Source organism: Oncorhynchus kisutch, linkage group LG7 (genome assembly GCF_002021735.2).
Source record: "Oncorhynchus kisutch isolate 150728-3 linkage group LG7, Okis_V2, whole genome shotgun sequence".
NCBI classification, from domain to species: domain Eukaryota; kingdom Metazoa; phylum Chordata; class Actinopteri; order Salmoniformes; family Salmonidae; genus Oncorhynchus; species Oncorhynchus kisutch.
In genome coordinates this window covers 22,447,622-22,466,533 of record NC_034180.2, presented here as the reverse complement: position 1 = coordinate 22,466,533, position 18,912 = coordinate 22,447,622, and the positions used below count along the sequence as shown (strand labels likewise).

General features: G+C 42.9%; 3 protein-coding genes and 1 non-coding gene across 12 annotated transcripts in view; all 4 read right to left on the bottom strand.

The window, feature by feature from the left end:
• Positions 1-6,054, bottom strand: part of mapkbp1 (mitogen-activated protein kinase binding protein 1) — a 76,758-nt gene extending 70,704 nt beyond the window's left edge. For 3 of the 4 annotated variants that reach the window (XM_031828681.1, XM_031828680.1, XM_020488492.2), the window contains exon 1: positions 5,051-6,054. In XM_031828681.1, the coding sequence (XP_031684541.1) occupies positions 5,051-5,197 (147 nt within the window). In that variant the 5' untranslated portion in view covers positions 5,198-6,054. The remainder of the gene's footprint in view (positions 1-5,050) is intronic. The other variant, XM_031828679.1, reaches the window with a different exon arrangement.
• A 786-nt stretch (positions 6,055-6,840) lies between these two features.
• On the bottom strand, positions 6,841-6,913 carry trnaf-gaa (transfer RNA phenylalanine (anticodon GAA)). The gene has a single exon. It is a non-coding gene; the product is annotated as a tRNA-Phe (tRNA).
• Positions 6,914-9,081: 2,168 nt separating this feature from the next.
• On the bottom strand, positions 9,082-10,250 carry LOC109894811 (type-1 angiotensin II receptor A-like). Its single transcript, XM_020488491.1, has 2 exons — positions 9,258-10,250; positions 9,082-9,102 (listed from the first exon to the last, which is right to left on the bottom strand). Exons 1-2 carry the CDS (start codon positions 10,248-10,250, stop codon positions 9,082-9,084), a joined length of 1,014 nt encoding a protein of 337 aa, XP_020344080.1.
• An 880-nt stretch (positions 10,251-11,130) lies between these two features.
• Positions 11,131-18,912, bottom strand: part of mgaa (MAX dimerization protein MGA a) — a 36,138-nt gene continuing 28,356 nt past the window's right edge. For 4 of the 6 annotated variants that reach the window (XM_020487711.2, XM_031828676.1, XM_031828677.1 and 1 more), the window contains 9 exons: positions 18,472-18,583; positions 17,886-18,265; positions 17,672-17,779; positions 17,446-17,571; positions 16,324-16,435; positions 15,875-16,243; positions 15,563-15,730; positions 15,388-15,471; positions 11,133-15,275 (listed from right to left, as the gene is read on the bottom strand). In XM_020487711.2, coding sequence (XP_020343300.1) covers positions 14,449-15,275; positions 15,388-15,471; positions 15,563-15,730; positions 15,875-16,243; positions 16,324-16,435; positions 17,446-17,571; positions 17,672-17,779; positions 17,886-18,265; positions 18,472-18,583 — 2,286 coding nt within the window. In that variant the 3' untranslated portion in view covers positions 11,133-14,448. Of the gene's footprint in view, positions 15,276-15,387; positions 15,472-15,562; positions 15,731-15,874; positions 16,244-16,323; positions 16,436-17,445; positions 17,572-17,671; positions 17,780-17,885; positions 18,266-18,471; positions 18,584-18,912 lie in introns of all 6 variants that reach the window. The other 2 variants (XM_031828674.1, XM_031828675.1) reach the window with 2 other exon arrangements.

The window sequence follows — 18,912 nt, the reverse complement described above, 5'->3', positions numbered from 1 at the left end:
CTTGTATAACAGTGTAAATTTGATGTCCCCTCAAAATAACTCGACACACAGCCATTAATGTCTAAACCGCTGGCAACAAAAGTGAGTACACCCCTAAGTGAAAATGTCCAAATTGGGCCCAAAGTGTCAATATTTTGTGTGGCCACCATCATTTTCCAGCACTGCCTTAACCCTCTTGGGCATGGAGTTCACCAGAGCTTCACAGGTTGCCACTGGAGTCCTCTTCCACTCCTCCATGACGACATCACGGAGCTGGTGGATGTTAGAGACCTTGCACTCCTCCACCTTCCGTTTGAGGATGCCCCACAGATGCTCAATAGGGTTTAGGTCTGGAGACATGCTTGGCCAGTCCATCATCTTTACCCTCAGCTTCTTTAGCAAGGCAGTGGTCATCTTGGAGGTGTTTTTGGGGTCGTTATCATGTTGGAATACTGCCCTGCGGCCCAGTCTCTGAAGGGAGGGGATCATGCTCTGCTTCAGTATGTCACAGTACATGTTGGCATTCATGGTTCCCTCAATGAACTGTAGCTCCCCAGTGCCGGCAGCACTCATGCAGCCCCAGACCATGACACTCCCACCACCATGCTTGACTGTAGGCAAGACACACTTGTCTTTGTACTCCTCACCTGGTTGCCGCCACACACGCTTGACACCATCTGAACCAAATAAGTTTATCTTGGTCTCATCAGACCACAGGACATGGTTCCAATAATCCATGTCCTTAGTCTGCTTGTCTTCAGCAAACTGTTTGTGGGCTTTCTTGTGCATCATCTTTAGAAGAGGCTTCCTCCTGGAACGACAGCCATGCAGACCAATTTGATGCAGTGTACGGCGTATGGTCTGAGCACTGACAGGCTGACCCCCCACCCCTTCAACCTCTGCAGCAATGCTGGCAGCACTCATAAGTCTATTTCCCAAAGACAACCTCTGGATATGACGCTGAGCACGTGCACTCAACTTCTTTGGTCGACCATGGCGAGGCCTGTTCTGAGTGGAACCTGTCCAGTTAAACCGCTGTATGGTCTTGGCCACCGTGCTGCAGCTCAGTTTCAGGGTCTTGGCAATCTTCTTATAGCCCAGGCCATCTTTATGTAGAGCAACAATTCTTTTTTTCAGATCCTCAGAGAGTTCTTTGCCATGAGGTGCCATGTTGAACTTCCAGTGACCAGTCAGTATGAGGGAGTGTGAGAGCGATGACACCAAATTTAACACACCTGCTCCCCATTCACACCTGAGACCTTGTAACACTAACGAGTCACATGACACCTGGGAGGGAAAATGGCTAATTGGGCCCAATTTGGACATTTTCACTTAGGGGTGTACTCACTTTTGCTGCCAGCGGTTTAGACATTAATGGCTGTGTGTCGAGTTATTTTGAGGGGACAGCAAATTTACACTATTATACCGTACAAGCTGTACACGCACTACTTTACATTGTAGCAAAGTGTCCTTTCTTCAGTGTTGTCACATGAAAAGATATACTCAAATATTTACAAAAATGTGAGGGGTGTACTCACTTTTGTGATATACTGTATATATAAAAATATTGGTCGATTAATCGCTATCGGCTTTTTTTGGTCCTCCAATAATCGGTATGGTGTTGAAAAATCATAAATCGGTCGACCTCTATAATCTTTTTTTAACTAACTTCATTGCACTGACTATGCAAAAACACTGGTCGCTACCCACACACACTTACACCCCAACACACACACACTGCTGTTACTGCTCCACATATGCTACTGCTACAGCTCAGTCTCTTATCTATTCTGTTGCCTAGTCACTTTACCCCTACATACTGTGCCTTCGGAAAGAATTCAGACCCCTTGACTTTTTCCACATTTTGTTAGGTTACAGCCTTATTCTAAAATGGAATAAATAGTTTTTTTTCTCAATCTGTACACACAATACCCCATAATGACAAAGCAAAAACCGTTTTTTTTAGAAATGTTTGCTAATTTATTACAAATAAAAAACTTTAATATCATATTTAAATAAGTATTCAGACCCTTTACTCAGTACATTGTTGAAGCACCTTTGGCAGCGATTACAGCCTCGAGTCTTCTGGGGTATGATGCCAAAAGCTTGGCACAACTGTATTTGGGGAGTTTCTCTCATTCTTCTCTGCAGATTCTCTCAAGCTCTGTCAGGTTGGATGGGGAGCGTTGCTGCACAGCTATTTTCAGGTCTCTCCAGAGATGCTTGATCGGGTTCAAGTCCAGGCTCTGGCTGGGCCACTCAAGGACATTCAGAGACTTGTCCCGATGCCACTCCTGCATTGTCTTGGCTGTGTGCTTTGGGTTGTTGTCCTGTTGGAAGGTGAACCTTCGCTGTAAGTCTGAGGTGCTCTGGAGATGGTTTTCATCAAGGATCTCTCTGTACTTTTCTCCTTTCATCTTTGCCTCGATCCTGACTAGTCTCCCAGGCCCTGCCGCTGAAAAACATCCCCACAGCATGATACTGCCACCACCATGCTTCACCGTAGGGATGGTGTCAGGTTTCCTCCAGAAGTGACACTTGTCATTCAGGCCAAAGAGTTCAATCTTGTTTTCATCAGACCAGAGAATCTTGTTTCTCATGATCTGCGAGTCTTTAGGTGCCTTTTGGGTAACTCCAAGTGGGCTGTCATATGCCTTTTACTGAGGAGTGGCTTCCGTCTGGCCACTCTACCATAAAAGCATGATTGGTGGAGTGCTGCAGAGATGGTTGTCCTTCTGGAAGGTTCTCTCCCATCTCCACAGAGGAACTCTAGAGCTCTGTCAGAGTGACCATCGGGTTCTTGGTCACCCCCCTGACCAAGGCCCTTCTCCCCCGATTGCTCCGTTTGGCCAGAAGGCCATCTCTAAGAAGAGTCTTGGTGGTTCAAAACTTCTTCCATTTAAGAATGATGGAAGCCACTGTGTTCTTGGGGACCTTCAATGCTGCAGAAATTGTTTGGTACCCTTCCCCAGATCTGTGCCTCGACACAATCCTGTCTCAGTGCTCTACTGACAATTCCTTCGACCTCTTACCTTGGTTTTGCTCTGACATGCACAGTCAACTATGGGACCTTATATAGACAGGTGTGTGCCTTTCCAAATCATGTCCAATCAATTGAATTTACCACAGGTGGACTCCAATCAAGTTGTGGAAACATCAAGGATGATCAATGGAAACAGGATGCACCTAAGCTCAATTTCGATTGTCATAGCACAGGGTCTGAATACTTATGAAAATAAGGTATTTCATTATTATTATTATTATACATTTTCAAACATTTCTGAAAACCTACTTTGTCATTATGGGGTATTTTGTGTAGATTGCTGAGGATTTGTATTTATTTAGACGTTTCCACTTCCCAATAACAGCACTTACAGTTGACCGGTGCAGCTTTGAAATGTTACACACTGACTTGTTGGAAAGGTGGCATCCTATGACAGTGCCACGTTGAATGTCACTGAGCTCTTCAGTAAGGTCATTCTACTGCCAATGTTTGTTTATGGAAATTGCATGGCTGTGTGCTCGACTTTATACACCTGTCGGCAACAGGTGTGGCTGAAATAGCCAAATCCACTCATTTGAAAGGCTGTCCACACATTTTTGTATATATAGTGTAGCTACATCAATTACCTTGTACCCTTGCACATCGATTCAACAGTGTTACTCTCTACATAGTCATGTTATTTTGACTCTTCATTGTTATTCACTGTTTATTTAGTCCTCATGTCAGTATTTATTGGCTACCCGGTGGTCTACACCTGCTGTATACGGTGCATGTTTCAAATGACATTTTATTTGAAAAGGACCAGTGGGTAAGCATTTCACTGTTAATCTACACCTACAAATAAAATGGTCTTTACTATACATGAAACCTTGTCATATTGATTACATTCGTGGACTTAAACTTCAAATGTACAGTGTTATTGTCACAGATGGAGATTTAGCCAACAAACAATCCAACTGGACAGTTCTATCTCCATCTCTTCATTTAAAGACTCAATCATGGACACTTACTGACAGTTGTGGCTGCTTTGCATGATGTATGGTTGTTTCTACCTTCTTGCTGTTGTCTGTGCCCAATAATGTTTGTGCCATGTTTTGTGCTGCTGCCATGTTGTGATGCTGCCATGTTGTGTTGCTACCATATTGTGTTGCTACCATGCTATGTTGTCCTAGGACTCTCTTTATATAGTGTTGTTCATGTAGTCCATATTTTTATTTAAAATATATATATTTTAATCCCAGGCCCCCATCCCCGCAGGAGGCCTTTTGCCTTTTTGTAGGCCTTCATTGTAAATAAGAATTTGTTCTTAACTGACTTGCCGAGTTAAATAAAGGTTCAATAAAATACATAAAAAATGTTATCAACTTAACTTGGCTAATGTTTTTTTTCTTTATTGCTTTGTAGGGGGTTCAGTCAGGCACACGTCACGTGTGTGCCTTTGTGAGAGAGAAAACACAGGCAGCTTGTAGCCTACATGTGAATGGAAGGATCACAGCTGTCTGTGAGAGGTAGGTGTCACATGCCATGTGTGTCACATGCCATTTTCTCACGTCAACACTAAGGGAGCAACACTAGGGAACAGTTCTCCTATATAATCAACTTACAGTTGCAAATATCCTAGCCTTTGTCCATAGGAATCACTGTAACTGCAATTGGGACAGTAATATACTAGTTGTAACCAATTACTTCAAGATGAAGATATATGGAGTTAACTGCAGGACTAGGCTACTATGAGGGATGAGGATTAATGCTACGAACAACCTCCATGGGGTTGTTCTGCAAGGGGGAATAAGCCTGTATGCAATGTTCATGTTTTTGGTTTATGATCAGTGACACACTTCCCTAAATATGTCATGTTTCTGGACTCTATGAGGAGCCAGACAATTATTTCCACTGGAAAGCAATCTGCTGATGATGTAATTTTACCTGTAGATTAACGCTATTTCAATTAGGCCTATATAAACATTATCGTGATATTGCCTGGAAGGTCGCTCGTTGTGTTTGATAGCAAACCTACAAGCTGGTTATAATGGTCTACTACTGATCCTATCCACGCCGGATACATACCTTGTTACTGAGATTCTCTTTATGGTTCCGATCTTTATTCCTTCTCAATTTGATAGATGGCGAGCGGAGAAGATTTTTGATCCGACTCTTTATTGTGGAACCCTCCACCGTCATCATGAAATCTAAATTCTGACTGATCTCAGACATCGGTTGATAGAACTAGTACATGAAATCTGGGAACCAGTGGTGATAGCCAGACTAAACCAAATGTTGTTCAGCAAAATAAATACAAAGATGAAATAAACGTTAATTTGCTGTCATGCTTCCTTCTGGTTCAATGCGTTTTGCGTGTTATGTTGGCATGATGTGTGCGGTTCCCGTTCATTACATGCGCTGGTCTGCCTGGAAAGCTTTTCTACATGATCCGTCCTTCTTGCATTACATTCTGATCCACTGGGAGAGATATTTCTCTGGATGCATTTGGAAAAATTGTCCATGTTCCCAGATTGTCAGCAGTAGTAGCTAGCTACTTCGATGGTCGGGTTCCTGAAGACTGTCAGTCACCCCGCGGCTCCTCGTCTGGTGTCATTGCGTCCTCCGCGATGAGAACTGCCATTGGTGAAACTGGATCTGCGGCACAATACCAGTTCTTGGTTAGCTACTGCAGCTAGCCAAGCTTTCTGCCAATGTCCCAGCTGTCTCTTTCGTCCCCACATTGGGCAAGAAAGATACTGCCGTTAGATAAACCACATGCTAAAGAAGAATATGCCCAGTGCTATTGCCTACTAGCATGCCATTCAACAACGTTAGCAAGCTAGCTAGGTACTGTAGGCTAACGTTGTGCATAGCCCCCAAGCACTGTCAGTGACATGCCAGCTAGCTAGCTACCTTGCCGCTTCTATCAATCTTTTTCTGTTTATTCCATGCAGGGTTGAATGACAACCGCTTGCGACACTTATATCTGTATTTTACTTTCCCGTTGATGAAGAAGTTTTGGGCAGGACTGTCAGGGCAGACCTCAGTCTCGCCTCGTAGCAAGCGTCAACATTTGACAGTCATCTGTTGATTACTTTGGAAAAGCATTCTGACCCAGATCTCACCAGCAGCAGCTCACCAAGTCAATGTCGCCATCTAGTGGTTGAAATTGTCCCACTCCATTTCATGTGCAGCTCGTCCCTTTAACAGTAAATTGGTTTTAGTACTCTACACTCGAATGCACAATTTGAAAGAAAACAGTTGTTGAAAGCCGCTTTTTATTAATTTATATGTAAACAGAGAATTCTAGTCGCATTGTAAAACTTTTTCGAATATTTTATTTAAGACTTTAACCTTTTATTTACCTTTTCATCACTGACAAACACATAACTAAAACTCTTAACTTTTTTTTAAATACATTACTTAGACCTCAATTTAATAAACATGGCTTTGAAATGACATTGACAATATATTACATCTTTCCCAGACACCAATGCTTGCTAGTCTTCGTACCAGTCTGACAAACATTCCACTCATTGTACTCAGTGTCATGTGCTATCCGGGATCCTTGGGACTTCCTACGCGAAACCTCAACCGCATTTTACCGTTCAACTTCGATGGGGGGTAGGGACGTTGAGTTGCTCATTGTCTTTAACGTTTGATTTATTTACCCTTTATTTAACTAGGCAAATCCTACAATGATGGCCTACCCAGGCCAAAACCGGACGACGCTGGGCCAATTGTGCGCTGCCCTATGGGACTCCCAATCACGGCTGGATGTGACACAGCCTGGATTCGAACCAGGGACTCTAGTGACACCACTTGAGATGCATGCCTTAAACTACTGCGCCACTCGGGAGCCCAAAAATATTGCCTGCCGAAACCCGGGATCGAACCAGGGACCTTTAGATCTTCAGTCTAACGCTCTCCCAACTGAGCTATTTCGGCTGGTTATTAAAACTCTCATTAAATGGTGTCCATAACACGTGGAGACACGACAATATCATTTGAATTATAACAGTCAAAAACAAAAATGTTGCTGTTAGCTAGGGACGTTAATACGTTTTGTAGTTGGTATATTTAGTTTCAGAATTTAGACCCTAGACGCGAGCTAGCCATTTTTGACAGATACCACAGTCAAAGTTTGCTAACTAGTGGAAACGGTTTCGTCTTGACAAAAATAAAACGGTTGCTGGAGAAAATAACTGACGAATTCCAATAGTTGCGTAACCTTTGGAATGAAGGACAGCTGCGAGGTTAATCAAATCAGATCTCCTTGAGCTCTTTTTCAATTCCTTTGGTGCCATTTTCACAAGTATTCGGTGAATTTTTAAAACTTTTAGTACAACACAGCTTGTAACACATTCGGTCTTGCATTCAAAACCTTTCATTGTGCATTCATTTTGCTTGTAGACATCTTTCACCACATACAGTAACCATTGATACAAAATATAAGTTCACTTTTGAAAAATAACAAACATTGGTTTAAATCACCAAAACACAACATTATGATTTCTTCTCAATGTAGTTGGTTTTAACAACCCATTAATCCAATGGCAAAAAAAAATGCAAGACACATGTTTCAAAATTGCCCCTTGAAGGGCTGACAGTAATATGCTACAGTACATTGCACTGTTTTCACCGGCTTTTCACTTGCACTACCCATCAACATTTACTGAAAATCAAATGTCAATTTTTTTCAATCCCATGTGTGGGCAAACAAGGTGTGCAGACATCTTCCACAATCATATGGTATTGTATTGCATTTTAAAGTATCGTAATGTTCTTGTGTGGCTCAGTTGTGAATGACACTAGTAACAACAGGGTTTGATTTTAAGCATTTACTGTAGTCACTTTGGATGAAAGAATCTGCTACATAAATGGCAGGGAACATAGTATACTCCTGGCCAATGCAATTTTACTGTAGTAAAGCAGTGTGAAAAACCCCCAACGCCAATAAGAAGAGACTTGCTTAGGCCAAGAAACATGAGAAATAGACATTAGACCTGTGGAAATCTGTCATTTGGTATGATGAGTCCAAATTAGAATTTTTGGTTCCAACTGCAGTGTCTTTGTACGAAGCATAGTAGGTGAACGAGTGACCTCCACATGTGTGGTCCCACCGTGAAGCATGGAGGTGGTGGTGAGATGGTGCTTTGCTGGTGACATGGGCTGATTTATTTAGAATTTAAGGCACACTTAGCCATGCTGGTTATCATTTGTTTTTCACCTCCAGACTGTGTAAGGACTATTTGGCCAAGGAAAAGCAGCCTTCAACTACTCAGCATATGTTGGAACTCCTTCAAGACTGTTGGAAAAGCATTCCAGGTAAAGCTGGTTGAGAGAATGCCAAGAGTGTGCAAAGGCAAAGGGTGGCTACTTTGAATAACCTAAAATATATTTTGATATGTTTAAAAACATTTTTGGTTACTACATGATTCCATTCCATTTATTTGCTATATTGTATTTACTTCGCCACCATGGCCTTTTTTTTTTGTTGCCTTTACCTCCCTTATCTCACATCGTACATAGACTTGTTTATACTGTATTATTGACTGTATGTTTGTTTTTTCTCCATGTGTAACTCTGTCGTTGTATGTGTCAAACTGCTTTGCTTTATCTTGGCCAGGTCGCAATTGTAAATGAGAACTTGTTCTCAACTTGCCTACCTGGTTAAATAAAGGTGAAATAAATCAAATAAAATGTGTTATTTCATGACTATTATTCTACAATGTAGAAAATATAAAAAATAAAGAAAACCCTTGAATGAGTAGGGTGTGTGCAAACTTTTGACTGGTACTGTATATAAGTCTGGTATATATTTGTATACTTTACAAACATACAATTCCATTCTATAGACTTCAAAATCTGTATATAGTAGACAAACCAAAATAGTCAATTGATGATGTTTTTAAAAAAACTGCCTTTTTGATGATCTGTTTTGTCTTGTATTGTGTGAGAATGTACCACATACTTTTAAAAATGTCACCAAAACAAATAAATGATTGAAGAAAAAAAAACAGACGGAATATGAATATTCTAAGAAAGCCCAGTCTCTGGAGTGGAATGTAATAGCTGAACAGACTGGTAACCAGGCTAAATGCATGCATCATTGCCTACATTTTCTCTGCATCACTCTAGCAGCAGACCGCAGACAAAATGCATCTAAAAGCACATCTCAGCTCAGTTGGACTACACTGACTGAAGGAGGTCCTCCAAAATGTTTCTTTCCACTCCATGCATAATTACCCCAACAGACTCTACAACCAACAGACTCTAATGCTTTACTGACCAGCTCCCAAAGCCCCTCTTGGATGTGGAAAATAAAGGGATCCAGAATAGCATTGAGGCAGTAGAGTAACTGGGATGACTCCACTAGGAGGTTCACAACATTGGCCACCCTACACGTATTAGTGTGGTCATACAACGTGAAGAAGATGATGCATGCTATAATATGGAGCAACTGCCCTGGTACCCAGCACACAAAGAAATTGGCTATGAAAACTGCAATCAGCCAGATGGTCTTGTCCCCCCGGCCTTGCATGTTGCCTGCAGCCCACTGCTGCCGCGAATGCCTCATCCGGGCTATAATCTTCACATAGGAAGGGATGATGAGGAACAAGGGAACAGACACCTGCACAGAGTAGTAGGATAACAGATTGTAGGTGGCTGCGCTGTACCTGAACCTTGAGGTCACCACAGTTCCACAGTAGCGGATGCCGCTCTTCCGCTCCCTGTAGTTGATGTTAGGATAGCTTAGGTAAATGAGCAGGACGGTAATGGCCCATAGGAGCAGTGAGACCAGGGCAGCGTTGCGGGGGGTGCGGACCATCCGCGACTCGAGTGGGAAGACAATAGCCAGGAAGCGGTCGGTGCTGACAACACAGATAAACATGGTGCTGGAGGTCAGACCTACAAAGTGGAGTATGTTACTCAGGATGCACAGTGAACTGCCCATGCTCCAGTCATAGTTCTCACTTACATAGATAGCCCTGGGCGGTATGGAGGCCAGGTACGCTAGGTCACACAGAGCTAGGTTCAGTACTCCGATGGAGCCGATACTCCAAGGTCGAGACGGTTTGAGGCAGATCACCAGGCTACAGACGTTTCCAAAGATACCGAGCAGTGAGAGGGTATGGTAGAATGGAGGAATGATGGTTGCAGCGTAGTTGCGGGTTGAGCTGCAGTCCTCGAAGGGGACTAAGGGCAGGGAAAGGTCTTCAATAATTGACAATGTGCTGTTTTTTCGCAATAACCAGCTGGGGACGGAGTCCTTTTCAGACATGTTCTTTTCAACAGAGTTCCTGTATCAACTGATAATTGAACAAATGTGTCAGATCAAACAATTACAAATTCAAATCATCAGTCAAATCACATTTATAATAAAATGGCAATACACTGGGAAAGACATACTCTAGAGTAATATTCTAATTTCTGATATGAAATCACACTTTTGTAACAATAACAAGGATAATAAATGTCTTCATTCTAACATTCATAAACAACTTTGAGCAAACTTTCAGACAACATAGAAGAAATAACTGAAACATGTATAATAAAACTGAAGTAACATGGAGATAGTTCTGATCAACACTTACCCTTGAAGAACGCAGCTGTACTTGAGAGAACCTTTTAAGTGTTCTGCAACTTTGTTCCCAGCTTTTTATCACACCATGGCATCATTACTTCAGAAGATCATGGCAACGTCCCAAATCGCACCCCATTCCCTTTACAAGCGCACTACTTTTGGCCGGGGCCCATAGGGCTTTGGTCAGAAATAGTGCACTATATAGGAAATGGGGTGCCATTTGGGATACGCTTTTGCTACGAATTCAATTTCGCATGGGAAATTAAAGATATTGCCCGGTAATGAATAAGGTCATTAGTTTGCAATTAGATCCCATGGGTCAATTGGGAAAATGTCAGAGCTCTCTCTTCCCACATATTTAAAAAGGGCAAATGAAACCAACATGAGAAGATTACTTAGCGTTTTAACGATCAGCTACCCATGCATGTTCTTTCACAATATTCCTGAAATACCTTTTCATATATGTTCAAAGTAATATGTACAGTTACATTAAGTCACTCAATCTTTAAAGTAATATTACTGTTCAAATCATATAACACAATGTAATTGCGTCAGAAATGTATATCTAGGCAGCCCACATTCATTGTTAGATTTTATTTCAAGGAGTCTTCATTTCTCTTATGCCAACATCCTAAACATAACGGTTATTGACACCATATAAAAATATCAGAAATACCTTTACAAAAACAACTCCATTATCAGAAGAAAAACAGTCTTAAAAGTGGAAAAAAAAGTAATTATTTACATGGCCTATTATTATAAAAACATGTATTTTATACTTTATACAGAAATTAAATCTACACTTCATGCTTCTAGCAAAGAAAAGTATTGATGCTGTTTAACAAGAGGGTTGGATTTTAATTCTGCAAGCTTACCTCTTAGCAGCATAAAAATAATTACAGCAAATGTATTTCCCCCAATTTAACAAATGGCACGCTATTCCCAAATGGCACCCTATTCCCTATTAAAGTACACTATCTTTGACCAAAAGTAGTGCACTATATAGGGAACAGTGTTCCATTTGGGACAGCCTTCTCTACTCCTATTATATAGTGAATGTCAGGGTCCGATTATTACATACATCACTAAACAAGTAAAGCTGCTCTTAAAAAGGTCACAAGGACTGCAAGATTCAATGACCTATTCATCCTACAGAGACCTAATTAGGATATTGCTTATTAAGTTTAGGTTGAGATTTGTCTGCAGTGCACACAGTGGTTAGTGTAGCAAACAGCGTGCCATACAAAAACAGATGAAATGTCCCTTAACCTTTAAGGCTTAATTCACCAAGACCGAGAACTTTCCTTGCAACAAACACAAAGATATGGCAGACAGGGCCTACTCTACTCCAATATGGAGACGGGGCCTCTGAAACAGTCATATACACTCAACAGTACAGTATAGTACTATGAACACAAACAGCATCAGCACTATCGGCTGTCTGTCTACAGATCATCTTGCTCTGATGGTAGATATATACTCTAAAACCAGAACATACTGAACACCCTTAAAATGTAGAGTTCCTGGTAGCTTAATATTATGCGAAATTCACTGCATCTCCTCTTTAAAATAAGGGGAAGAAAAGCAACAGATCGGGGTCTGTTTTTAAGCTTATTCCTTATGATCTAGAAGGCTAAACTGATTCTAGATACACTACGTGACCAAAATGACAAACCTTAACCCTTATAAGTATGCATATACATGCTCTCCTACATACACAAACATACCCTCATACACTACATGACCAAAAGTATGTGGACACCTGCTCGTCGAACATCGCATTCCAAAATCATGGGCATTAATATGGAGTTGGTCCCCCCTTTGCTGCAATAACAGCCTCCACTCTTCTGAGAAAGCTTTATTTTATATATATATATATATATAAAAAATGTTTTTTAATGTAACCTATATTTAGGCAAGTCAGTTAAGAACAAATTCTTATTCTTATTTACAACCCCGGCCAACGCTGGGCCAAATGTGTGCTGCCCTATGGGACTTCCGACCATGGCCGGATGTGATACAGCCTGGATTCGAACCAGGGACTGTAGTGACGACCCTTGCACGGAGATGCAGTGCCTTAGACCGCTGCGCCACTCGGGAGCCCAACTAGATGTTGGAACATTGCTGCAGGGACTTTCTTTCAATCAGCCACAAAAGCATTAGTGAGGTCGGGCACTGATGTTAGGTGATTAGGCCTGGCTCGCAGTCGTCGTTCCAATTCATCCCAAAGGTGTTCGATGGGGTTGAGGTCAAGGCTCTGTGCAGGCTAGTAAAGTTCTTCCACACCGATCGACAAACTATTTCTGTATGGACCTCGCTTTGTGCATGGGGGCATTGTCATGCCGAAACAGGAAAGGGCCTTCCCCAAACTGTTGCCACAAAGTTGGAAGCACAGAAGAATGTCATTGTATGCTGTAGCGATAAGATTTCCCTTCACTGGAACTAAGAGGCCTAGCCCGAATCATGAAAAACAGCCCCAGACTACTATTCCTCCTCCACCAAACTATGCAATGGGGTAGGTAGCGTTCTCCTGGCATCCGCCAAACCAGATTAGTCCGTCGGACTGCCAGATAGTGAAGCTTGATTCATCGCCACAGAGAACGTGTTTCCACTGCTGCAGAGTCCAAAGCGGCAAGTTTTACACCACTCCAGCGGACACTTGGCATTGCGCATGGTGATCTTTGGTTGGGGTGCAGCTGCTCGGCCATGAAAACTAATTTTATGAAGCTCCTAACGAACAGTTATTGTGCTGACGTTGCTTTCAGAGGCCGTTTGGAACTCAGTAGTGAGTGTTGCAGCCGAGGACTGATTATATTTACACGCAACGCGCTACAGCGGTCCTGTTTGAGCTTGTGTGGCCTACCACTTCATAGCTGAGCCGTTGTTGCTCCTAGACGTTACCACTTCACAATAACAGCACTTAGTTGACTGGGGCAGCTCTAGCAGGGCAGAAATTTGACAAACTGACTTGTTGGACAGGTGGCATCCTGTGACGGTGCCACGTTGAAAGTCACTGAGCTCTTAAGGCCATTCTACTGCCAATGTTTGTCAATGGAGATTGCATGGTTGTGTGCTCGATTTTATACATTTGCACCAACTGGTGTGGCTGAAATAGCCAAATCGACTAATTTGAAGAGAAAAACACGACTCCTGACTGTCAGAACAGTGTCATGTCAGTCTGCATTTCAAGTCAATATAATGTATATATTGATACAAACAAACATCTTTGGATATCCAATAGGCACGTTAGGCAGTGCCGCTTATAAAACAAAACAAATGTGCAGAAGACATAAATAAAAACAGTTTTTTACAAGGATCTCAAAGGCCCTGTGTTTTAGATATATTTACACACTGAGGTTGGATTAATACTGTGAAATTGTGAAAATTCTGATCATGCGCTTTTAGTGTAAGAGTGGTTTGAATATACATTTCTACCCATTTTGGTAGGATGATGTTTTGGCCTGCCTGTTGACGTCACCAGGAAATAAATAAGTTAATATACCAATAACCGCTCGTTTTCCCCTAGCAAATTTGCATAAGAAATTGCTCTTTGCTAAGAAATTATTTTTGACCATGTTAACTGAAAACAATCATTGTAAGCTACTTAATTGTTACCAAGAAATTATTTGACAGAGATAAAAACGGCTACATTGTACCTTTAAATGTAGTTATCCCTGATTGGTTGAGCCACATAAGGGTCATATTTATTACAGCACATCGTGGCGAAACTTTTTGCAACAGAAAAACAAAAATGAACATTTCTTATTGGACAAGTTCAGGTAAAAGTCCAACCCTGTTTCAGTCAGTTTGGTGACAAATGATTACGACCCATGTGAGTAAGGGTCTTGAGGAGAGATGGCTACAACATTGACCCCGAGTTAGTTAGTGCTTAGTTCTACGTCTGAGGGTTGCTCTTTAGTCCTAGTGGGGCTAGCCTCGGCATTGGCCTCATCTGCAGTAGCGGGGGCGGGGCTAGGGCATCCCCCGGCATATCATTGGTCTCCAGCACCTTGGCCACGCCAACTTTCATCTGCAGCAGTGGAGGCGGGGTCAACGCCTTTTGAAGTACACCGTGACCTTTTGCAGTGCATGTTGGTCCTTGTGGGCTGTGCCCATTGACAATCGGAGCAGGAGCAGAACCTGTGTCTGATGGTTTCTCGTTGGATCCAGAACCCACTTTAAGGTCCTCTGCCTGTGGCACTGGCAGGCCTGGGCCTTTGGAAGCCTCATCCTGGCCTTGTCTCTCTTTCAGCCCCAGAAGGTCCTCGTCAAGTCTCAGAAACAAGGGGCTGAGGGAGCGCTCGTCATCTCCATCTCTGATGATTTCCTTCTCTGCCTGCGGTGGTGGTGGTGGTGGTGAGGACCGGTCCGTACCAACCTCCCCAGGCTCAGTGGCTGGTTTGTGGGTGACCACTGGAAGACCACTGGGGCTGATGTTGTCTGTGGTCATCTGCTGGTTGAGGAAGACGATCTCGTTGAGGAGAGACGTCAGACTCTCGTCTTCAACGTCACCTTCTTCGTTGTCTTCGTCCTCCTCATCCGAGTTCCTGTCTGCGTCGTTGATCTTTACACCGTCTCCAGAGTGGTCCAGCTGCTTCCCCAGCACCTCCCCGTCCTCCAGTCCACTTCCCTTACCCTTCACTGGAGATGGCCTCCTCGGAGCTCCCCCTGACACACGTGGAGGGGCTTTGACCAGTGAAATCACATTGGCGATATGAGGAACTGAAAAATAGGAAACAAAATAAAGGTTTTATCTCAATGGCATAACATTCAGCTAACCTAATCAGATTCATAGATATCTACATCCAAGCGGTAAAAACGTGTCGGAAGTTACCTCCCCTGTTGAGGATATTACGAGGTGGAGTGAGAGAAATGGGTTGCGACATTGAGGGGATACAGATGGTAACTGAAGCGACACCTAAAAAAAGAAATTTAAGAAGAATCAGAATCAAAATCAACAAAAAAAAGTGGTATGCAACTTTGAGTACATTGAGTCACTGAAAGCCTACCTGGTATTAGAGACTGTTGCATTTCGATTCCAGTGACGCGTCCTACCGGCAGCAGAGAACTGGCAGGCTGCATTGGGCTCTTAGTGATCCCCTGCTGAGATGGTATCACTCCCCCCACTATAGACAGCATTTGAGGAGGGAGAAACCGAGCATGAACAGGTGGGGAATCTGTTGGGGAGGCAGAAAAACAAAATGCAAATGATTGACAGTGCTTTATTTCTTCCCATGGAAGTTCAGTCTCTAGATCTGCAGTCAGCCTGACCCATTTGGTGCAGCTAGACAGCAACACGGTCAGAGGGAGGGGTGACTTACCTAGGGGAGGTTGTGGTTTCCTGCGAGACAGGATGTTAGGTCTTGTCCTTTCATCTGGAGAACGACACGTTGAGAGGGGTTTCCTGGAAGGTGGGGAGATGATGGGACTTGTCTTGGGTTGTTTGGGTGCAGGCTGTGGGGGGATAGTGTGGGGGACAGGGGTGGGTACCACCTTTAACTTCAGACCAGGAGCCAGGGATTTTGGCTTAGGCTGTTGAGTGCTGCTGGGCGAGATGGCTTTATTGGGTAAGACTGATGACGAGGGGGCTGAGGACGCCGCTCTCCGCTTCCCTTTCAACATCACGTCCATGTTCTTCTGTTTGGTAGAGATGTCCTGAAGTTTCCTGAGGATGAGCTCCTCTGTCTTTCCTGTAGAGAGAGACAGCAGGCCAGTGTTACCGGAGGAAGAGACTGGAGAGGAGAGGATAGTCAAATGTAAGGCCCATTACCAGATTTCTGGGAGATTTTCTTGATATAAGCAGCTCGTTCTTCGGTCAGCGCACTCTTCAGTTTTTCCAGGCGTTCGCATTTGTCTCTCAGGTCAATGACTTGTTTTCGGGCCTGTTAAATAACAGACAATACTTGGTATCATTTAGTGAAGAGGTTACTTACTAAATAAAACTCGATGCAGTTCTGGGAGGTACTGTATGTCACAAGGCAGCGTCAATGAATTAGTCTGCTAACTTCCCTGAATATGACAATCATTTCCTAAACAAAAGCATCAAGAAAAATGTAAATGGCCATAGCTTATTTTACTTAACACTCCCAACAATCAATATTGAAAGTCTCACTCCAGTCTCCTTTTCAGCTCATTGATCACCTAATTTACTTAACAAAAGGCACATCTTAATAAGTGGTCCAAGTATCATCATGACATGGCAGAAGAGGGGTGAGCTTTTCCTCGTTTGTTCTCTACTGCTCCTCTGTTGTTCCTCAAGCAAGGAGGCATGCCGATGACATCAGGAATCCCCATCAGACCAACTCCTTGAAGTTTGCAGTTGTGTCCCAAAAATATATATAATATGGCGTAAAACATTCTTTTTTTTTCTTTACTGGAAATGTTTTTTCAACAGTAAAAGTTTTAAAAAGTAAAACATTTATTTTTTTAAATGTAAAATAAAATCGCTGGAGGACGTATAAGTTTGATTAAAGTTGTATCATGTTTTTTATGTTTTATTGAACCTTTATTTAACAAGGCAAGTCAGTTGAGAACAAATTCTTATTTACAATGGCGCCCTACACCGGCTAAACCCTCCCTTAACCGGGACTCCAAATCACGGCCAGTTGTGATACGGCCCAGGATCGAACCAGCCTGGAGTGACACCTCTAGCACTGAGATGTAGTGCCTTAGACCGCAGTGCCACTTGGGAGTAATGTAATGGCATCCATGTAATGTGGATGCCTACACCACCTATTGAAATGTACCGTATGGCATGGTAAATCATGTGATACAAGAGTTCTCTGGAGAGCGTAGGCAAGCTCTGAGGTGTTATGGGTCCTATGGGCACTGGTCAAAAGTAGTGCACTATATAGGGAACAGGGTGCCATTTGGGATGCATCGGTAGTCTTACCTGCCCTAGGATGAAAACATTAGTAGGTGCCGGGTTGCTAAGGTCCAAAGTCTCTATCAGGGCTTTAAAGCTCTTCCGAAACTCAGCACAGCGTTGTCTCTCATATTTGTTGTGCAAGTCCCAGTGCTAATGGCAACATTGAACCAAAAACACTGCAAATTACAACCATGGACACTGAAATCACAGCATAACCATATTTGAAGGCAGGAATAAAAGGTTGTTCCACCTCTTTAGTGCGTTTTTCCTTCAATTGTGGAGTGGTGTTCTTCTCTGCATTGTCCTCCACACTCTCAATGTCCACAGGCTCATCCTCTAGCAAGCTTTCCCCCACATCCTGAAAGACAGATGAGTCGTAACGAGATAAAGAAAACGGTAAAAAAAGACAATTCTCAAGGGAAGAGATCTAATCAACAGAAACCGAATAATCAATTACTTCTTACACTGATGGTATTGATGACGTGCCCTTTAGCGTTGTAGTTTTTGTCGTCGTCAACATCAGAATCCTCGGTCTCATCTGAGGAGTTGTCGGTTTTCTCGTCCTCCGTGTCCTCCAGAAGGTCCACCACCTCATCCCTGTCCTCCTCCGTTTCTGCTGTCACTCCTCCCATGCTCTTACCCCCCTGAGCCTCTTCTGTGGTCCTCTTTGACAGGGGACCAGGCATTGGCCTCTGCTCAGACTCACCGCAGGTGGAGACAACTGAGGAAGACGAGACAGCAGAGGAGACTTTCCCTTCTTTCTTCCAGTTGATGTGCAGCTTCTCGATCTTCTGCTGGGAACCGATGTACTTGATGTTCGTCAGTATCTGTTCCTCAGACTCTCCTGTGGAGGAAACACGTTGGTTGAATGTACAATCAATCAGTCAAATGCATTCATCCACAAAGACCTTTTTTTTCTTTTTTTTTTTACATTAGTTGTCGCAAACCCACAGAATACAGAATGTTGACATGTTACAGGAGGAGAGAGGAAGTACATAAGAGGAAATGGAGAGGTGGGGGGGGAGGGTCAAATGTAATGTCCATTATTACCAGTTAACTGGGACATCTTCTTGACGTGAACTGCTCTCTCCATGGTCAGCGAACTCCTCAGCTTCTCCACATTGGTGCTTTTCTTTGTCAATACCTGGATCTCCTCCTTGGCCTGGTTAAATAACAGAGTTGACTTGTTATCTATTGAGGATGGTTGCTTCAACGAAAACAAAACTAGAGTGCCGCTCTGATAGGCCACAATAACAAAATACACAAATAATACCTTTTACGAGTCCCAAATCGCAACCTATTCCATATACAGTGGGGCAAAAAAGTATTTAGTCATCCACCAATTGTGCAAGTTCTCCCACTTAAAAGGATGAGGCCTGTAATTTTCATCATAGGTACACTTCAAGTAAAGCTGGTAATTGCTAGGGACCTCACGATATGATATTATCACAGTACTTAGGTGCTGATACTATATGTATTGTGATTCTAACT

Excerpts from the sequence above, each read along its gene's own strand:
- LOC109894811 (XM_020488491.1), bottom strand. The coding sequence starts at position 10,250 with ATGTCTGAAAAGGACTCCGTCCCCAGCTGGTTATTGCGAAAAAACAGC. Across the intron at positions 9,103-9,257 it reads AAGAGGGGCTTTGGGAGCTG|AGTGATGCAGAGAAAATGTA; the intron begins GTCAGTAAAGCA and ends GTCTGCTGCTAG.